The sequence below is a fragment of the Phoenix dactylifera genome, unplaced genomic scaffold (assembly GCF_009389715.1).
Source record: "Phoenix dactylifera cultivar Barhee BC4 unplaced genomic scaffold, palm_55x_up_171113_PBpolish2nd_filt_p 000366F, whole genome shotgun sequence".
Classification (NCBI taxonomy): Eukaryota; Viridiplantae; Streptophyta; class Magnoliopsida; order Arecales; family Arecaceae; genus Phoenix; species Phoenix dactylifera.
The window spans coordinates 157,389-175,960 of NW_024067820.1; the positions used below are offsets into that span (position 1 = coordinate 157,389).

Here is an 18,572-nt window from a genome sequence, read left to right on the forward strand (position 1 = left end):
TCAGTTTACTGGTTCCTTCCTTGCATCCTTATCTTTGGCAAGGGCAAGACTACTGAATCTTTAAAAATCACCCAGTACTATACAACGTTCCATTATATTATGGCCTTATGAAATGAATCTAGCTCCATGAATGGAACCATATACAACCTTTGCATATGGTAAGGCTTCATGAATTTATTTAGTACCATATTCTTTCGCCTTGCAAGATCTCAAGTGCAATGAACCAAGAAAAATCTTGAAACGAACCGAAGGCTCCTCATATGGTATGTCTCGATGAGTTGAGTTTCTTTTTTATTTTCTTCATAGGCATGAATTGAATTTCTTTAAACCTAGCAATATTTTATAATTGAGTCCAAATATCCACATCTATATATATGGCAATATTTTTATGAATTTTTTTGGCACCATATCGCTTTACCTTATAAGAACTCATGCTCAATGAACCGAGATAAATCTTTCGGGATTCTGATCATAGACATGAATCTGGCAACCAAATCCATGGCTGGATTCTGAATTGTTGAGCCTATAAAATGGGCATTGCTGAACGGGGGCACAACCATCTTGAGGTGCTTGGAGAATTTAGCCTTTTGGCCTTCCCACTTCTCAGTCTCCATTCTCCTCAAAACATTTCCTACATCTATCTTCCATGGTGAACCCAAGGGACACCATACTACATGGCCGGTTCAAATGGAGGGGTGGCTCGGCCATGGACATCCAGAGAAAGTTCCTGGTCTTTCTGGCGACTGGCACTGCGACCGATATTGGCGAGGCTCAATTAATGAAAGCCACTCCCTGTGGCTTGCACAAGGGAGCGGCATTGACGCAGCTCTGCTCCAGGATCCCGTGTCTTCCGGTCCATGCGTACCGTCACCTTCGTAGGGTTTCACATGGAAACCTGCAGGGATCGCTTGGCACAAAAGTGAGGGATTGGAGCTGGCTGAGAAGCGTTCACTAGGTGAGGGTCATGCAAGGTCAAGACTATCGACATCAGAGTCCATAAGGCAAGTGTTCTCCTATGACCTATCTCACAGATTTTTTTTTTCTCCCCTTGCTGCGCTCCATTCTCCCTGTACCTTCCGATCTCCTAAATAACATTTCAATCCATTAACCATTTCAATTTTATTATTGCTGTTATTTTAATGTTATAGATGCACAAATCTCCATCAAATCCCATGACATCCACCTGCATTATCCGGCTTCAATCTCATCATCAGCGGAGGCAGGGGCGGCCCAATACATCTGGAGGCCTAAGACGAATTCAGTAAATGGGGCCTCTTTTTTTTTTAAATAATAATTTTTTTAATAAATATAAAATAGTTAAAAAAATGTTATAGAAATAGATTGTGTTAGGAAAAAAAATGGACCACCCCACAAATACAATTAAAGCACCCAAATCCGACAGCGAGCCGAGCTCATGCAAGCCGAGCTCAGAAGGCCGAGCCGAGCTCATGCAGGCCGAGCCGAGCTCAGAAGACCGACCCGAGCTCAGGTCAAGCCGAGCTCATGCAAGCCGAGCCAAGCTCATGCAGGCCGAGCCGAGCTTATGCAGGCCGAGCCGAGCTCAGAAAATCGAGTCGAGCTCAGAAGATCGAGCTCATGCAAGCCGAGCCAAGCTCAGAAGACCGAGCCGAGCTCATGCGGGCCGAGCCGAGCTCATGCAAGCCGAGCTCAGAAGGCCGAGCCGAGCTCAGAAGACCGAGCCGAGCTCATGCAAACCGAGCTCAGAAGACCGAGCTCATGCAAGCCGAGCCGAGCTCAGAAGACCGAGCCGAGCTCATGCAAGCCAAGCTCAGAAGTCCGAGCTCAGAAGGTTGCCGAGCACAGAATGCCAAGCACAAAAGGCCGAGCTGAACTCAAAAGGCCGACCTCAGAAGGCCGACCTCGTCGTCCATATGCTGCGGCCATGCCCTGCAGCAGCCTCACCGCACCATGCTTTACTTGCCGGCCGCGCCACGACATATCAACCAGGGACCATACCCTGCTACGACTGTCAACGCCTCACCATTCCCAAGAATGTACTGCACTGTGCGCCACAAGCAAGCTCTGGCTACGTGCCATCTCCTCCCATGATGGGAACGGGCCATCCACGACAACTCATTACTTCACACGCCCATGTCCAATCGTGACGGTAACCCATTAATTCGCCCAGTCACATCACAGGTAACCCTGCCACTCCCTCTATAAAAAGGAAAACTCCTTCCTCTCAAGGGAGGTTTTAGGACTTCTAAATACAGTCCATCTCCTTCTCCAAAATTAAGCCCCCCTCTGACTTAAGCATCGAAGGGCCGGCGCCGAAAACCCCGGCCATCGGCTTGTTGCAGATCTCCCGGAGGATGCCGCTCGCCGACGGACCGCCACCTGCCATTCCAGCATCGAAGCTCCTCTTTCTCAGCCGACGGTCGCCCCCGGGTCCAATTTCCAGCAACAGATTGCTGTCAAGTACACTATTTCAACAAAGATGCAGGCAAAAAGTCTCTTCAGTTTAATATAATTCTTGAATGAAAATATTAAAAAAAAATATATATAAAAAAACCCATGAAACTGTTATTGGCAATACTGTTTACCATGTAAAGCAAGAGCATCCCATGGCGCTTCACGGTCAAAGAATTTGTCCAGAAAGGGATCTCTCTATAAGAGAAAGTAGGGTCATTATGGAAAATTCACTCCATCTAATTAATAAAAGTCCCATCCCACCATCTCCCCTTCAAGTGAGTACCCAAGCAGCCACTGCAACATCACGGCACGGCAGCCATTCAACCCCCCCTCCCTCCTCCTCTTTCTCTACCCTCCTTTTCTTTTGCTAAAGACCATCTCCCCCTTCAAGGGAGCACCGAAGCTGCAACTGCAACATCACGACACAGCAGCCATTCAAACCCCTCCCTCCTTTTCTCTCTCTACCACCCAAGAGGGGAGAAGAAACCGAGAGGAGAAAATTAAAAGAATCTCCACCCTCCAAGAAGTCCATCTCCAATCCCCCTATCTTTCTTCCTGATGGCCCAGCTGGTTCAGGAGTAATGACTTGTGAGGAAGGAAAACCAAGACCAAAACCAAAAAAGAGAAGGGATGAAAGATAAGAGTGGCTTCAGGAGCCAACCAAATCCCTCCTCTCTCTCTCTCTCTCTCTCTCCCCACCCAAAACAAAACTATCGTCCCCAACTTCCCCAATTGCCCCTCTGCAGGCCCGAAAACCCTCCACCTCCCTTCCAAGGCTTCCATCAAGGGGGAAGACTCGTAGCCAGCTTCTGCTCCCGGAGGCCTTCCATTGGCCCGAGGCCTTAGGCGACCGCCTCAGTCGCCTAGAGCTCGGGCCGGCCCTGAGCGGAGGTGAAGGTAGTCTAAGACTATTAGAGACCCGAGCTCTAGGCGACTCGAGCTCTAGTCTCTACCAGGGTCGGCCCGAGCTCTAGGCGACCGACTAAGGCCTCGGGCCAATGGAAGGCCTCTGGGAGCAGAAGCTGGCTACAAGTCTTCCCCCTTGATGGAAGCCTTGGAAGGGAGGTGGAGGGTTTCCTGGCCTGCAGAGGGGCAATTGGGGAAGTTGGGGACAATAGTTTTGTTTTGGGTGGGGAGAGAGAGAGAGAGAGGAGGGATTCTGTTGGCTTGATAGACGCCTGAAGCCACTCTTATCTTTCATCCCTTCTCTTTTTTTGGTTTTGGTCTTGGTTTTTCTTCCCTCACAAGTCATTACTTCTGATCCAGCTGGGCCATCAGGAAGAAAGATAGGGGGATTGGAGATGGACTTCTTGGAGGGTGGAGATTCTTTTAATTTTCTCCTCTCGGTTTCTTCTCCCCTCTTGGGTGGTAGAGAGAGAAAAGGAGGGAGGGGTTTGAATGGTTTTGCAGTTGCAGCTTCGGTGCTCCCTTGAAGGGGGAGATGGTCTTTAGCAAAAGAAAAGGAGAGCAGAGAAAGAGGAGGAGGGAGGGGGGGTTGAATGGCTGCCGTGCCGTGATGTTGCAGTGGCTGCTTGGGTACTCACTTGAAGGGGAGATGGTGGGATGGGACTTTTATTAATTAGATGGAGTGAATTTTCCATAATGACCCTACTTTCTCTTATAGAGAGATCCCTTTCTGGACAAATTCTTTGACCGTGAAGCGCCATGGGATGCTCTTGCTTAATTTACATGGTAAACAGTATTGCCAAGAACAGTTTCATGGGCTTTTTTTATATATATATTTTTTTAATATTTTCATTCAAGAATTATATTAAACTGAAGAGACTTTTTGCCTGCATCTTTGTTGAAATAGTGTACTTGACAGCAATCTGTTGCTGGAAATTGGACCCGGGGGCGACCGTCGGCTGAGAAGGAGGAGCTTCGATGCTGGAATGGCAGGTGGCGGTCCGTCGGCGAGCGGCATCCTCCGGGAGACCTGCAACAAGCCGATGGCCGGGGTTTTCGGCGCCGGCCCTCCGATGCTTAAGTCAGAGGGGGGCTTGATTTTGGAGAAGGAGATGGACTATATTTAGAAGTCCTAAAACCTCCCTTGAGAGGAAGGAGTTTTCCTTTTTATAGAGGGAGTGGCAGGGTTACCTGTAATGTGACTAGGCGAATTAATGGGTTACCGTCACGATTGGACGTGGGTGTGTGAAGTAATGAGTTGCCGTGGATGGCCCGTTCCCATCATGGGAGGAGATGGCACGTAGCCAGAGCTTGCTTGTGGCGCGCAGTGCAGTACATTCTTGGGAATGGTGAGGCGTTGACAGTCGTAGCAGGGTATGGTCCCTGGTTGATATGTCGTGGCGCGGCCGGCAAGTAAAGCATGGTACGGTGAGGCTGCTGCAGGGCATGGCCACAGCATATGGACGACGAGGTCGGCCTTCTGAGGTCAGCTCGGCCTTTTGTGCTCGGCAACCTTCTGAGCTCGGCCTTCTGAGCTTGGCTTGCATGAGCTCGGCTCGGTCTTTTGAGCTTGGCTCGGCTTGTATGAGCTCGGTCTTCTGAGCTCGGCTTGCACGAGCTCGGCTCGGTCTTCTGAGCTCGGCTTGCATGAGCTCGGCTCGGCCCGCATGAGCTCGGCTCGGCCCGCATGAGCTCGGCTCGGTCTTCTGAGCTTGGCTCGGCTTGCATGAGCTCGATCTTCTGAGCTCGGCTCGATTTTCTGAGCTCGGCTCGGCCTGCATGAGCTCGGCTTGACCTAAGCTCGGGTCGGTCTTCTGAACTCGGCTCGGCCTGCATGAGCTCGGCTTGCATGAGCTCGGCTCGGTTTTCTGAGCTCGGCTCGGCCTTCTGAGCTCGACTTGTATGAGCTCGGCTCGCTGTCGGATTTGGGTGCTGTAATTATATTTGTGGGGTGATCCATTTTTTCTCCTAACACAATCTATTTCTATAATATTTTTTTAACTATTTTATATTTATTAAAAAAATTATTATTTAAAAAAAAGAGGCCCCATGTACTGAAATCGTCTTAGCCCCCAGATGTATTGGGCCGCCCGTGCTCTCTACTCCTCTCTTCTGGAATCCTCCATTAAAAATCTCCGCTTCGCATCGCCTTCGAGCTCAAAGCCACGCTTCATCGTCGTTCCCTCGAATGAATCCCACATCCAGGCATCAGTCATCTGCTGCAGGAGCCACCGCCTATCGATCAGAACCCAGAGCGGGGGGCACGACTACGAAGGTCTATCCTTTCGGTCCGAAGACGACGAGGAGCCTTTCGTTCTGGTCGACCTCGCAAACCTCCGATCGGTGAGCGTCGACGTGCAAGACAATGTGGCTTGGGTCCAGGCTGGTGCCACTCTCGGCGAGCTCTACTACTGGATTGCCAAGAAGAGCAGCACCCATGCGTTCCCTGCTGGCCTCTGCCCCTCGGTCGGCGTTGGTGGACACTTCAGTGGAGGTGGCTTCGGCACCCTTCTGAGGAAATATGGGCTCTCTGCTGATAATATCCTTGATGCCAAGCTAGTCGATGCAGATGGAAGACTATTAGACCGGGAGTCCATGGGTGAGGATCTCTTTTGGGCCATAAGAGGAGGTGGAGGAGCAAGCTTTGGGGTGATCGTTTCATGGAAGATCAGGTTGGTCCCAGTTCCACAGAGAGTCACAGTATTCACCATCTGCAATAACTTGGAGCAGGGTGCTGCAGTAGAGCTTATTAACAAATGGCAGTACATTGCGCACAAGCTCCCCGAGGACTTATACCTCAAAATTGACATAAGGCCATTGGATTGGGTAGGGAAAGAGAAGGCAGCTGTGTTCTTATCCTTGTTCCTTGGGAAGTGCGGTGAGCTACTCCAATACATGGGAGATAGTTTTCCGGAGCTGGGACTGAAGAGAGAGGACTGCAGAGAGATGAGCTGGATTGAGTCCGTCATATACTTCGCCAGCTTCTACCTCAGTGGAGATACCATGGAGGCTTTGTTGCACAGTAGATCACAACCAAAGGAATTCTATAAGGGCAAGTCCGACTATGTGAAGGAACCCATCCCACTGAGCGGTTGGGAAGGGATTTGCCAAAGGCTTTTGGAGAGGGAGAATAGTACCATGGTCCTCACTCCCCATGGTGGGAGGATGGGTGAGATATCAGGGAGAGAGATCCCTTACCCTCATAGGGAGGGCACAATGTACAATATCCAATTATGCTGTGTGGTGGGATGATGGTGGGGCCTCCGAGAACAACTTGGGTTGGATTCGTAGGTTGCACCGGCATATGACTCCATATGTTTCCAAGCATCCCAGGGCTGCCTATTTGAACTACAGGGATTTGGACTTGGGCAGGAATGAAAAAGGTAACACAATCTACGCAACGGCTAAAGTCTGGGGTAGGAAATACTTCAAGGATAATTTCAAGAGATTGGCTATTGTGAAGGCCAAAGTTGACCCTGAGAACTTCTTCAGAAACGAGCAGAGCATCCCACCTTTTCATGCAAAGAAGGGGATGAGGGTTGGTTCCAAGGAGTCCGTTTCAGACCCCAAACCATTAATAAACCGCATGCTTTGATTAACAATAAACTGGGATGAATTGAGTTGCGTGGTCTATTGGCTGCGGATTGGCCAGGACTAAGTGCTTAGATGTAAAACTTAGGTGAAATTGTCTTGGTGCAAAAATAAACTAAATAAAAGCACTCCCTGCAGAGACTTCAATGGAAGGAAAGTTGGAGGTGTGCCACCGAGAGTGTAAAGGGGAATTTGCTTTGCGGTCCAAAGTTAGACCCCTGTATAACGAATAGTCCCTGTTGACTGTGCTTTTAATAAGTGGTCCATTGACATATCAAATCTCATAAGGAGACCAAAATACCCCTGACCTGTTTCCTCTTCCGTCGTTCCTTGTATGCATGTGTTCATTTGAACGAGCCCTATTCAAAGTTCACCAATTCCAGCCCTCGTTCGTCCCCAATCTTCGTATCCTAATCCTCTCTTCCGACGGAAAGAATTCCATAAAAATCTCGCCCGATTCCGCTTGATTTTTACGCCCCGGTTTCGAACCCTAGAACTGCAAATCACTTCCCAACGGTACTCGATCTTCCTCTTTTCCCCTGTTTAGCCGTTCCCTTTGGAAAAGTAGAACCCTTCCGATCCGATTCTGAGGAGCAAGGAGTATTTTCTGTCCCGCCTCGGAGTCGACCTTCGAACCGACTTCGCCCTGTTCGTTTGTAGCGGAAGCTTAGGTGGACATTGGTCTCTCCAACCTTCTAATAGTCATCTCTGCATTCCTTCAACAGGTTTGTCACCGCATACTTTCTCGAATAATGTATTGAACACGGACGTGATATGCAGTATTGTACGGCATTCCAGGTAGTTGTTGGAATGGTCCAGTGGTTTTGCGGGATTAATGGACAGAGAGGTTGTAGTAGCACATTTGAGAAATTTGTTGTGGAAAATTTCTTCCATTCCGTGCTAATTGTGTACTTTGTTTTAGTTTTTAGGATGATTTATTTTTTGTTGATATTATCAAAAACATAATTTGTAACTATATTTGTGATGCAGAAATCTAAGATGGCCCCAAAGCAGAGTATCGGCAAAAAATCCTCTGTTGGCCCGAGTACTATGGTTAATGGAAGATGTTATTTCAACCACTTTGTAAATTTTATGGTCACCCTAATCCCATTCATGTCTGATGAACAGAAGGAAAGAATACGTGGCACTCCATTTGGGCACATGCTAGGTCTACCGTATATAAAACAGAGTAGGCCTGTCTTGGACACATTGCTCTCCCTTTGGGATAATGTTGAGGAGGGTTTTTGGTTTGGTAGGGTTATAGTGCCTTTTGTAGGGACTGATTTCGCACTAATCCTTGGTTTGAGTGCAACGGGTGATGAGGTGCAACTGCATAGGAAGGGGAGGGTTACGTGTGACCTCATCATCCGGTTTTTTGATGGTGACCACCAGAAAGCCAGTAGAGATGCAATTAAAAGTAGATTACAAGTCCTTGTCGGTAAGAGCAGTCGACAAGATGTGGAGGATTTTATAAAATTATGGGTTCTTTATCTTTTTGGGACCATCCTCTTCCCAACCATACGTTACTATGTCCCTAAGACATTATGTTCATATGTCGATGATTTAGACCGCTTAGGTTCGTATAGTTGGGGTCTTGCCGTTTTCTCTTTTTTTCGGCAGCAAATACCTAGTCTAGCCGATAGTGTGAACACTAGAAACGTCACAGGCAAAGGGGTTGGTAGATACATGGATGGCTGCACGGTCGCCTTGGTGGTAAGCATCATAAGATGTTTTTTTTAAATTTCATTGTTACGATATATATATTTAGATGTAATTTGATGTTTACAATAATGAATGGCAGGTATGGGCTGTTGAGCATGCTAACAGCATTGTTGGAAGGCACCGGCCACCGTTCATGTATCCACGTCTCGTACGCTGGAACAACACCCCATTTCCACGCAGGGTGGACGTGATTGCGGATGTTATGAAAAATTTAAAACGATTTGAGGTTTGAATGTTGAATTCTTACATTGGAAATATTTTAACTTGTACGTTAATTTAACTGTTCGAATGCTTTAGGTTATTGAGAAGTTAGAACCAAGAGAGGAGGAGTTGCACCTTCTCTCGCAAGGAAGGCCACAATTACGTGTGCCTGATGAGAGGCGTACGGAGACAGAACATCAACAATCCGTGCATGACGGAACTCAGGTATTAGCAGCTTACTGTGACATAGAATTTACAAACACAAATATATGCACTTTTGAATTGGCATGCACTTTTCACTTGTCGGCACATAGTTCAAGTCTGCACACATTGATGTATGCCTACAGTTTGTTCAATTCATACAAGCTAATTCATTATTGTGTTGTTTTAGATTCCGTCATCCAGCCAAAGTGATCGACATCCACTGCGGAAAATTCACACACGTATCACAGTGCTTGAGACGTGTTTGGTACAACATGGTTTTAGTTTAGCAGACCCTCATCCTATTGGGGATGTTGAGAATACCCGCATAGAATAGCTCGATAAGAGGGTGTCGACAATAGAGAAGGTCCTACGAGATAAGGGCCTTCTGGTTGATGACAAACCTGGTGAGCATGCTACTGTTCCTCCTGAGGTAAGCATGCTTCCTCTGTATAAGGTCTGACAAGTTAACTACCAGTTCTAGTATGAATCGACTTGCTTGATTTAAACAACCTCTTCCTTGGTTACGTGAAGGAGCATACTACAGTTGATCCACCTATTCACGACGATGCTCTTCAGAAAGATCATATGCAGCATAGTGCTGATTCGGTGGAGGTATGTAATTTTTTGGTACGTAGTGTTCGCAGTTTTTAGAAAGGTAGTATAAATTGTCTTGAAATGCATTTTCAAATCAGGTTATTTCGTCCACTGATGCTGAAGCTAAGAAGAAACAGAGAGCTCCCAGGTCATATGTCTCCTCCTTATGCAAGCGCGTGAAGCTGGGAGCACGCGAGCGCAAGCCATCGGAGAAAGCGAAGGCCATATCACACCAGCCAAAGACCTATAAAAGGGCTAAAAAAAGGGTCAAAGTTGTCGAAAAAGGTGAGGTTTGTACGGGAATTACTATTGTGTCCGAGGATTCGCCCGCTCGGTCAACCAACATATTCGACCCACCGACAAGTTCATTAATGGAGCTCCAAAAATCGGCTCCAACATGGAAGGAAACCTCTCCCCCGGGAGCGGTATAGAATTGTTGTCTCGTCCATATGTGTTTATTTATCCATATTGAATTTGCTAAGTCTATACAGTTAAGTTTCCTAACCAAAATATCTGTCGTCACCATTTATTGAACTTAGCATATAGTGTCGTCCACTAAAGTTAACGATGTTCAGAGAGTGGCACTGAAACGTAGCTTTCATGGGAAGGGGACAAGTATACTCCCTATTAGGTATGAAGAAGCTATTAAATTCTTTCTCGAAGAACATGAGTTTGGGTAAGTTAATTATATTAATTGACCGTTTTTCACAATTATCGCATTTCAAGTTTCTTAAACATAACTGTGTTATGTAGGGATATAATATGGGAGGACGAAGATCGTACCAAACCTGCATGCAGCCCTGATGCCTTAGTGCAGCTCCTGCATGACAAGGCACTACGGAGTGACGTATGCTCCTACAATGAACTACTACTGCAAATTGTAATTTGATACTGAGTGCGTACTTCTTTTATTGCGTACAGGTAATCAATGTGTACTTTCGCATTTTGGAGCTTCTGCCTCGTGCGTATAATGAGATTATTGACAATCCATGTTTATATTTGCGCTGCGAGATCCAGGTTTTGAATTACTGCTCATGATGTCTCGTTCTTACATTTTTCCAATTGAAATTCAGCGTGCCAACTAAGCTGTGTTAAATAAATTGTATGCAGGCTGCCGTGCTCCAGCATCTACCATTGAATTACCTCTCAATTACCACTGATGTTACCAAAGGAATCATAGAGTCATTGCTGCCCAGTATTCAAACATGGCTTCGGGAATTCAGATGTGCCGATCTTCAAAAGTGTAGATATCTCTTCATTCCGATGAATACGGGATGGCATTGGTATCTACTTTCTCTGGACTTGAAGGACCAGCGTTTCGAATGCTACAACTCCTTGTGGAGTTTCGACGTTGGGGTGGACGCTGTTAGATATGTTGGTATCACTTGTGAAACCTAATATTACTGAGAACCTTCTTTACCAGGCGTATGTTCTTAAAATTTTGCATTCTTCACATTATTACAGGCTTCTTTTGTGAGATCGTGGCTAAACGACGTTGTCGAATTTCGTATCCCAGAATTAGCATATTCTGAAATTCGACAATGTGCACAACAACGAAATGATAGTGTTGACTGCGGGGCATACATGCTTATGTTTGCAGAGGGACTTACCCGAGGCAGCACGAGACCATTAAAGGAAGAATTGAAGGATCCATCTTTATACAGGAGCTGGGCTGCAGGGAGTATTCTATTGCATTCCGGGAGCGTTGCCAGCGTTAGGTTTAGGTCAATGTACCCTGGGAAGACTTGTATAGAGAAATCGTAGACTACGTGTTGTATAACATGAATGCAAATTAGTTGTAAAACTTGATTGTAAATGTGTTATAAAGGATGTTTGTCCAACTGTAATTTTCTTGTTCTCTGTAATAAAACATTTTCAGACATAATATCATTATTCCCTGCAAAGTCCTTATTTATTGGCAATTTTTCCAACTCCCTGTCATGCTCATCGGTTAAACGAAAAGTCTACGGTGACTTATTAAACTGAGCCACTTAAAAATCGATTTCTACAGTACGAGTTTATCGTAACAATATCATCCCGCACAAAACTAACAATGATATGCATCAACATTTGTGGTTTCATAAAGCGTGTCGGAGTTTGAGAAACTGTCTTCGCCTAACATTCATGTGGTTGAATCCTAAATTCAGAGGTCGACACTGGCACACCACGAGTCGAGTCTGGCACAGCATCCTAAATTCAGAGGTCGACATTTGTTCGCGACGAGTCAAGCTAACTCACCAGCCACTCTTAAGGGATGCAAACCTGAATGTTCGGAGGTTGACCCTGGCACACCAGCCACTCTCTGTGTTGGCTCTGTGCCACTTAAGGGGTCGACTTGCCATTCACTGGGGTCGACTCCCTTAGACTGGAGTCGACCCCAGCACACCAGGCACTATTAAGGATCGACTCCCTTATGTCCAGAGGTCGACTCCAGTCTGCCTGAGGTCGACACTTAGGCTCTGGCTGTTTTTGGGTGCTCTCTGTGTTGGCTCTGTGCCACTTAAGGGGTCGACTCACCATTCACTGGGGTCGACTCCCTTAGACTGGAGTCGACCCCAGCACACCAGGCACTCTTAAGGGTCGACTCCCTTATGTCCAGAGGTCGACTCCAGTCTGCCTGAGGTCGACACTTAGGCTCTGGCTGTTTTTGGGTGCTCTCTGTCTTGCCTCTGTGCCACTTAAGGGGTCGACTCGCCATTCACTGGAGTCGACTTCTTATGTCCAGAGGTCGACTCCAGTATGCCTGAGGTCGACACTTATGCGTCGCTGGCTGTTTTTGGGTGCTCTCTGTCTTGGCTCTGTGCCACTTAAGGGGTCGACTCGCCATTCACTGGGGTCGACTCCCTTAATCTAGTTAACTTTTATTTCTTTTCCCTTATTTAGCAATCTTCTGGATGTTACGAATACATAATTACCATAGAATCAAAATATCATTATACAAGCCATGTTGGTCAAAAATAGAACATTTCATTGCACTTGTAGACATTACATAAATATATTACAATGAGTCTCCTCGAGACCTATTAAACTCTTGCAGACAAAATAATCTTAGTTTCTAGGAAAAGAAGAAATCATGGGGCAGTGAAACTCGAAGAAGCTCTTGGCAGTCTCCCCAATACAAGACCCAGAACCTCTGAAACTTTCTGCAGAATGGCTGCAACTTCAGAGTTGGACTGGAGATAGGACTTGTTCAGGTTAGCTAAAGTCTGATTGATCTTATGAAGTGATTGTAGAAGTTTGTCGCATACATCCTGTGCATTTTCATTCAGATTCTCCATGTCCTTTCTGACAGATTGTTGAAGCTTTTTTGTCTCCTCTTCTATGTCCACAAATCTCTGGTACTGTCCTTGAACAAGACATCGAAGACTGACCATTTCCGCCCTCATATCAGCGACCAATTCACACACGGTTGCGTTGGAAGGTACCAAGTCTGTACAAGCAACATCTCTAGAATTTCTTAGCTCTTGCACGATATCTTCCCTTAGTGCTCTGAACTGCTCAGCACTAAGTCTAACTTCAGTGGGCTGCTGAGTTTGGGCAATTGGTTCTTCAGTGGGAGGATGAAATGATTCTTCATTTTCGACAGGTCGCTGCTCTTCTCTATGGCACGCACTGCTCTTCCCTTCATCTTTTCTTATCCACTGACCATCTTTCTTACGAAAACCCATTCGATGTAGCGACCGGTCATTGTAAGTATCCCAATGACCAAGAGTTGTAGATGGTTCCCCTTCAGTATTTACACCGAACTCCTCGAAGACTAAGGTTAAGAGCATTCCATATGGCAAGGATGCCTTAGCTCTAGAGGCAGACTCTACCATGTGTCTAATCATCAGGTGAGGTAAACTAAGGGGGCTACCGTTCAGAATGTGGAACATAACAAGAATATCTCTTTCGGACACAAAATCAAACCTACCTGTTTTCGGAAAGAGGATTCGGCTAACAATATGATGTAATAGTCGATTTTCCACACTAAGTCGGTTGGCCGAAATTTGCTCAAGTGGACTAACATTTTCTGTGCCAAGAAGATATTGAATGCCCAACACTCTATTTTCTAAAAAATCTTCGGTTGAACTAGAGGTTGGGATGTTCACAAGACTCCCTAGGGTTTCCGGGTTTAGCAGAATTGGGGTTTTGTTTACCACACTTTCAATGCTAGCAATTCCGGTTTTGAGATTGGCATAGAATTGGCGAACAAGGTTCGGGTACGTCGGAATGTTAAGGGAACATAGGGTTTCCCAACCCATGGCTTTCAGCTTCAGACCTATGGTAAAACCCTGGCCTTCTAAGAAGTCGAAATCTATTTTCCTACCGAGAGAAACACGACGAGTTACCAAGAGTACTTGCCTAGGAGGAGATGGAGCAGGCGGACAAGGAGGAGGAACGTCGTTTCTTGCCTTGGACCTTCGCTCGGTTGCTTCCGGAACATTACTTCTCTTCTTTGAAGGCCGCACGACCTGCTTCCTCGGCATGGCGACGGATGGATGATAGATAGAGAGGAGGGAAGTAAGGAATTGGGCGAACGAAGAGACGCAAGGAGCACGGAAAGGGAACTTAGGTCGACTCCACGAAAATAGAAGGGAAGAGGGAGTCGATTGACCTCCGGTTTTATTTCCTTATTGGAGTTACGGGTCGACCTCAGGCAGCCCGAGTCGATTCCTACGAAATGGAGTCGACTCCCTCTTGATGAGAGGTCGACTCGTAGCTTGGCTGCGTACACAGGCGCTATTTGGAATACTCTGAGAGAGTTATGGGGTCGACTCCAAATATCAGTCGGGTCGACCTCAGGCAGCCCGAGTCGATTCCTACGAAATGGAGTCGACTCCCTCTTGATGAGAGGTCGACTCGTAGCTTGGCTGCGTACACAGGCGCTATTTCGAATACTCTGAGAGAGTTATGGGGTCGACTCCAAATATCAGTCGGGTCGACTCAATCGTAATAACTGTGTTCCCAGACAAGCTAACTGTGTTCCCAGACACAAGCTAACTATGTTCCCAGACAGCAAGCTAACTGTGTTCCCAGACAAGCTAACTGTGTTCCCAGACACTCCATAACTGTGTTTCCAGACAGCATGCTAACTGTGTTCCCAGACAGCATGCTAACTGTGTTCCCAGACAAGCTAACTGTGTTCCCAGACAGCATGCTAACTGTGTTCCCAGAGAAGCTAACTGTATTCCCAGACAAGCTAACTGTGTTCCCAGACAAGCTAACTGTGTTCCCAGACAAGCTAACTGTGTTCCCAGAAACTCCATAACTGTGTTCCCAAACAAGCTAACTGTGTTCCCAGACACTCCATAACTGTGTTCCCAGACAAGCTAACTGTGTTTCCAGACAGCATGTTAACTGTGTTCCCAGACAAGCTAACTGTGTTCCCAGACAAGCTAACTGTGTTCCCAGAAACTCCATAACTGTGTTCCCAGAGAAGCTAACTGTGTTCCCAGACAAGCTAACTGTGTTTCCAGACACTCCATAACTGTGTTCCCAGACAGCATGCTAACTGTGTTCCCAGAGAAGCTAACTGTGTTCCCAGACAAGCTAACTGTGTTCCCAGACACTCCATAACTGTGTTCCCAGACAAGCTAACTGTGTTCCCAGAAACTCCATAACTGTGTTCCCAGACAAGCTAACTGTGTTCCCAGAAACTCCATAACTGTGTTCCCAGACAAGCTAACTGTGTTCCCAGACACTCCATAACTGTGTTCCCAGACAGCATGCTAACTGTGTTCCCAGACAAGCTAACTGTGTTCCCAGACAGCATGCTAACTGTGTTCCCAGAGAAGCTAACTGTGTTCCCAGACAAGCTAACTGTGTTCCCAGACAGCATGCTAACTTTGTTCCCAGACAAGCTAACTGTGTTCCCAGACAAGCTAACTATGTTTCCAGAAACTCCATAACTGTGTTCCTAGAGAAGCTAACTGTGTTTCCAGACAAGCTAACTGTGTTCCCAGACACTCCATAACTGTGTTCCCAGACAGCATGCTAACTGTGTTCCCAGACAAGCTAACTGTGTTCCCAGACAAGCTAACTGTGTTCCCAGACAGCATGCTAACTGTGTTCCCAGAGAAGCTAACTGTGTTCCCAGACAAGCTAACTGTGTTCCCAGACAAGCTAACTGTGTTCTCAGACAGCATGCTAACTGTGTTCCCAGACAAGCTAACTGTGTTCCCAGACAAGCTAACTGTGTTCCCAGAAACTCCATAACTGTGTTCCCAGACAAGCTAACTGTGTTCCCAGACAAGCTAACTGTGTTCCCAGAAACTCCATAACTGTGTTCCCAGATAAGCTAACTGTGTTTCCAGACACTCCATAACTGTGTTCCCAGACAAGCTAACTGTGTTTCCAGACAAGCTAACTGTGTTCCCAGACAGCATGCTAACTGTGTTCCCAGACAAGCTAACTGTGTTCCCAAACAAGCAAACTGTGTTCCCAGACAGCATGCTAACTGTGTTCCCAGACAAGCTAACTGTGTTCCCAGACAAGCTAACTGTGTTCCCAGAAACTCCATAACTGTGTTCTCAGAGAAGCTAACTGTGTTCCCAGACAAGCTAACTGTGTTCCCAGACACTCCATAACTGTGTTCCCAGACAGCATGCTAACTGTGTTCCCAGACAGCATCATAACTGTGTTCCCAGAGAAGCTAACTGTGTTCCCAGACAAGCTAACTGTGTTCCCAGACACTCCATAACTGTGTTCCCAGATAAGCTAACTGTGTTCCCAGACAAGCTAACTGTGTTCCCAGACAAGCTTACTGTGTTCCCAGACAGCATGCTAACTGTGTTCCCAGAGAAGCTAACTGTGTTCCCAGACAAGCTAACTGTGTTCTCAGAGTTTTGAGTCGACCTCACCGAGTTTTGAGTCGACCTCCGTGCAGTGGGAGTCGACGCCGGTGAAAGATGAGTCGACTCCTTAGGTGGCACAGAGCAAAGAGAGAGAGCAGCCGAAATAAGGAAAGCCTAAGTGTCGACCTCACCGAGTTTTGAGTCGACCTCCTTGCAGTGGGAGTCGACTCCGGGTGACGGACGAGTCGACTCCTTAGGTGGCACAGAGCAAAGACAGAGAGCAGCCGAAATAAGCGAAGCCTAAGTGTCGACCTCACCGAGTTTTGAGTCGACCTCCTTGCAGTGGGAGTCGACTCTGGTGACGGACGAGTCGACTCCTTAGGTGGCACAGAGCAAAGACAGAGAGCAGCCGAAATAAGCGAAGCCTAAGTGTCGACCTCACCGAGTTTTGAGTCGACCTCCTTGCAGTGGGAGTCGACTCCGTAGGTGGCACAGAGCAAAGACAGAGAGCAGCCAAAATAAGCGAAGCCTAAGTGTCGACCTCACGGAGTTCTGAGTCAACCCCTGGGCAGTTCGAGTCGACCCCAGTGAAAGGCGAGTCGGCCCGTTAAGTGGGACAGAACAAAGATAGAGAGTGGACCTTAGCTCAGCCAAGCCTAAGAGTCGACCTCTTTTCCTACCGAGTCGACATCGGGACAGATCGAGTCGACTCCAATATTTTCGGAGTCGACTCGTTAAGAGTCTCAGATTAGGCAAAGTCGAAGGGAAGCCGGGAAACGGGATTTTAGGTGTCAATATAAATTTTTCCACGGCATATTCAACTATTGTAATTGTCAGAGCTGACGTCGAATGCTATGCCAACTGTTGATTAACTGTCTATCATTACGTGTTCGTAACAATTTTTTAACTGCATTCCGGTTTGAAGTAACTAAATTAAAATCTAACAAAAAATCAACATATACAATTCAGTTTGCACTTCATTAACATCAATACAAGAGTTTTGTTCTTAATATGCTATGACTAACATGAAAATACATTGCAGGTATCTCGATACATTCTTCATAATGTCCATATTCTTTACTTGATGACCTCATTACAAGTCCTTCTATTGTGCCCAACCTTCCCGCATCGTCCACATCTCATTTCACGTACTGACTCCACTTGCGAAGGTCTTCTCTTCTTTTTAGGCCTGCCAGGACGTGTCTTTCTTATAGGGGGTAGAATGTGAATCTCTTCAGAGGCACTTTGGGATTTCTCCATGTCAGAAATTGGACTGATTGCTTCGGCATATGTTACTCTATACAATTCAGCTTGGAAGCAATTGTCGGTGAATTGGTATAGTGATCTGCCGTCCTTCTCGATGCATGCACAAGCATGCTTACATGGCATGCGGAAGATTCGCCAGAAGCCACAAGAGCAGCTACACATATGCAGGTCAACTTTGCATGAGTAGTTGGTATCCTTTACGTCATATATCATTATGTTGGACGTAAATACAGCTAATCTCCGACCATCTTCTGCATTTTTTTGCAACACTTTCTCCGCATCAGGACACAGTTGAGATTGAATGCTATATCCTCGATTACGGCGTTCATGCATCATCTGCATTATTTGGATCCTTATATGGTAAACCATCTGAGGCACAGGGAGATGACGAGCCTCCAGGACCCAACTATTAAAAGACTCTGCCACATTCGATGTCATGATGCCCCAGCGTGGACCTGGAAATACAGCATTCGCCCAATGCTCCGGCTTTGCATGTAGGAGAAAGGTGGTAGCACCAGGGGCTTCTGATGTAAGCTTTGCAATTAGCTTTCGGAATACAGTAAGCCTTGGTGTATAGGCAGCAGCATTTAGTAAATCAATGAGCCTCTTTCTCTCAGCTGCACGATAATGGACAAGGACCTGCATTGATAATTAAAATCAGATATACCACATGCTACATTACTTAGATACTTTGTACTTTAAATTATTCATAATATGACGATGCAAACCTGATTCTTGAAGTTTTCTTTCACATGACGTATACAATATGAGTGGTAAGAATCAGGAAAGTACTTCGGCACGGATTTAATAATGCCCTGATGTCTATCCGTCATAAATGTGAACTGTTGACCACTATACTCAGTACAACTATGAATAGCT

General features: G+C 46.5%; 1 protein-coding gene across 1 annotated transcript; it reads right to left on the reverse strand.

Annotated features, from left to right (window-relative positions):
- Positions 1–17,504: 17,504 nt before the first annotated feature.
- Positions 17,505–18,526, reverse strand: LOC108511078. Its single transcript, XM_039118501.1, has 2 exons — positions 18,422–18,526; positions 17,505–18,332 (listed from the first exon to the last, which is right to left on the reverse strand). Exons 1-2 carry the CDS (start codon positions 18,524–18,526, stop codon positions 17,505–17,507), a joined length of 933 nt encoding a protein of 310 aa, XP_038974429.1.
- Between the last annotated feature and the right edge of the window lie 46 nt (positions 18,527–18,572).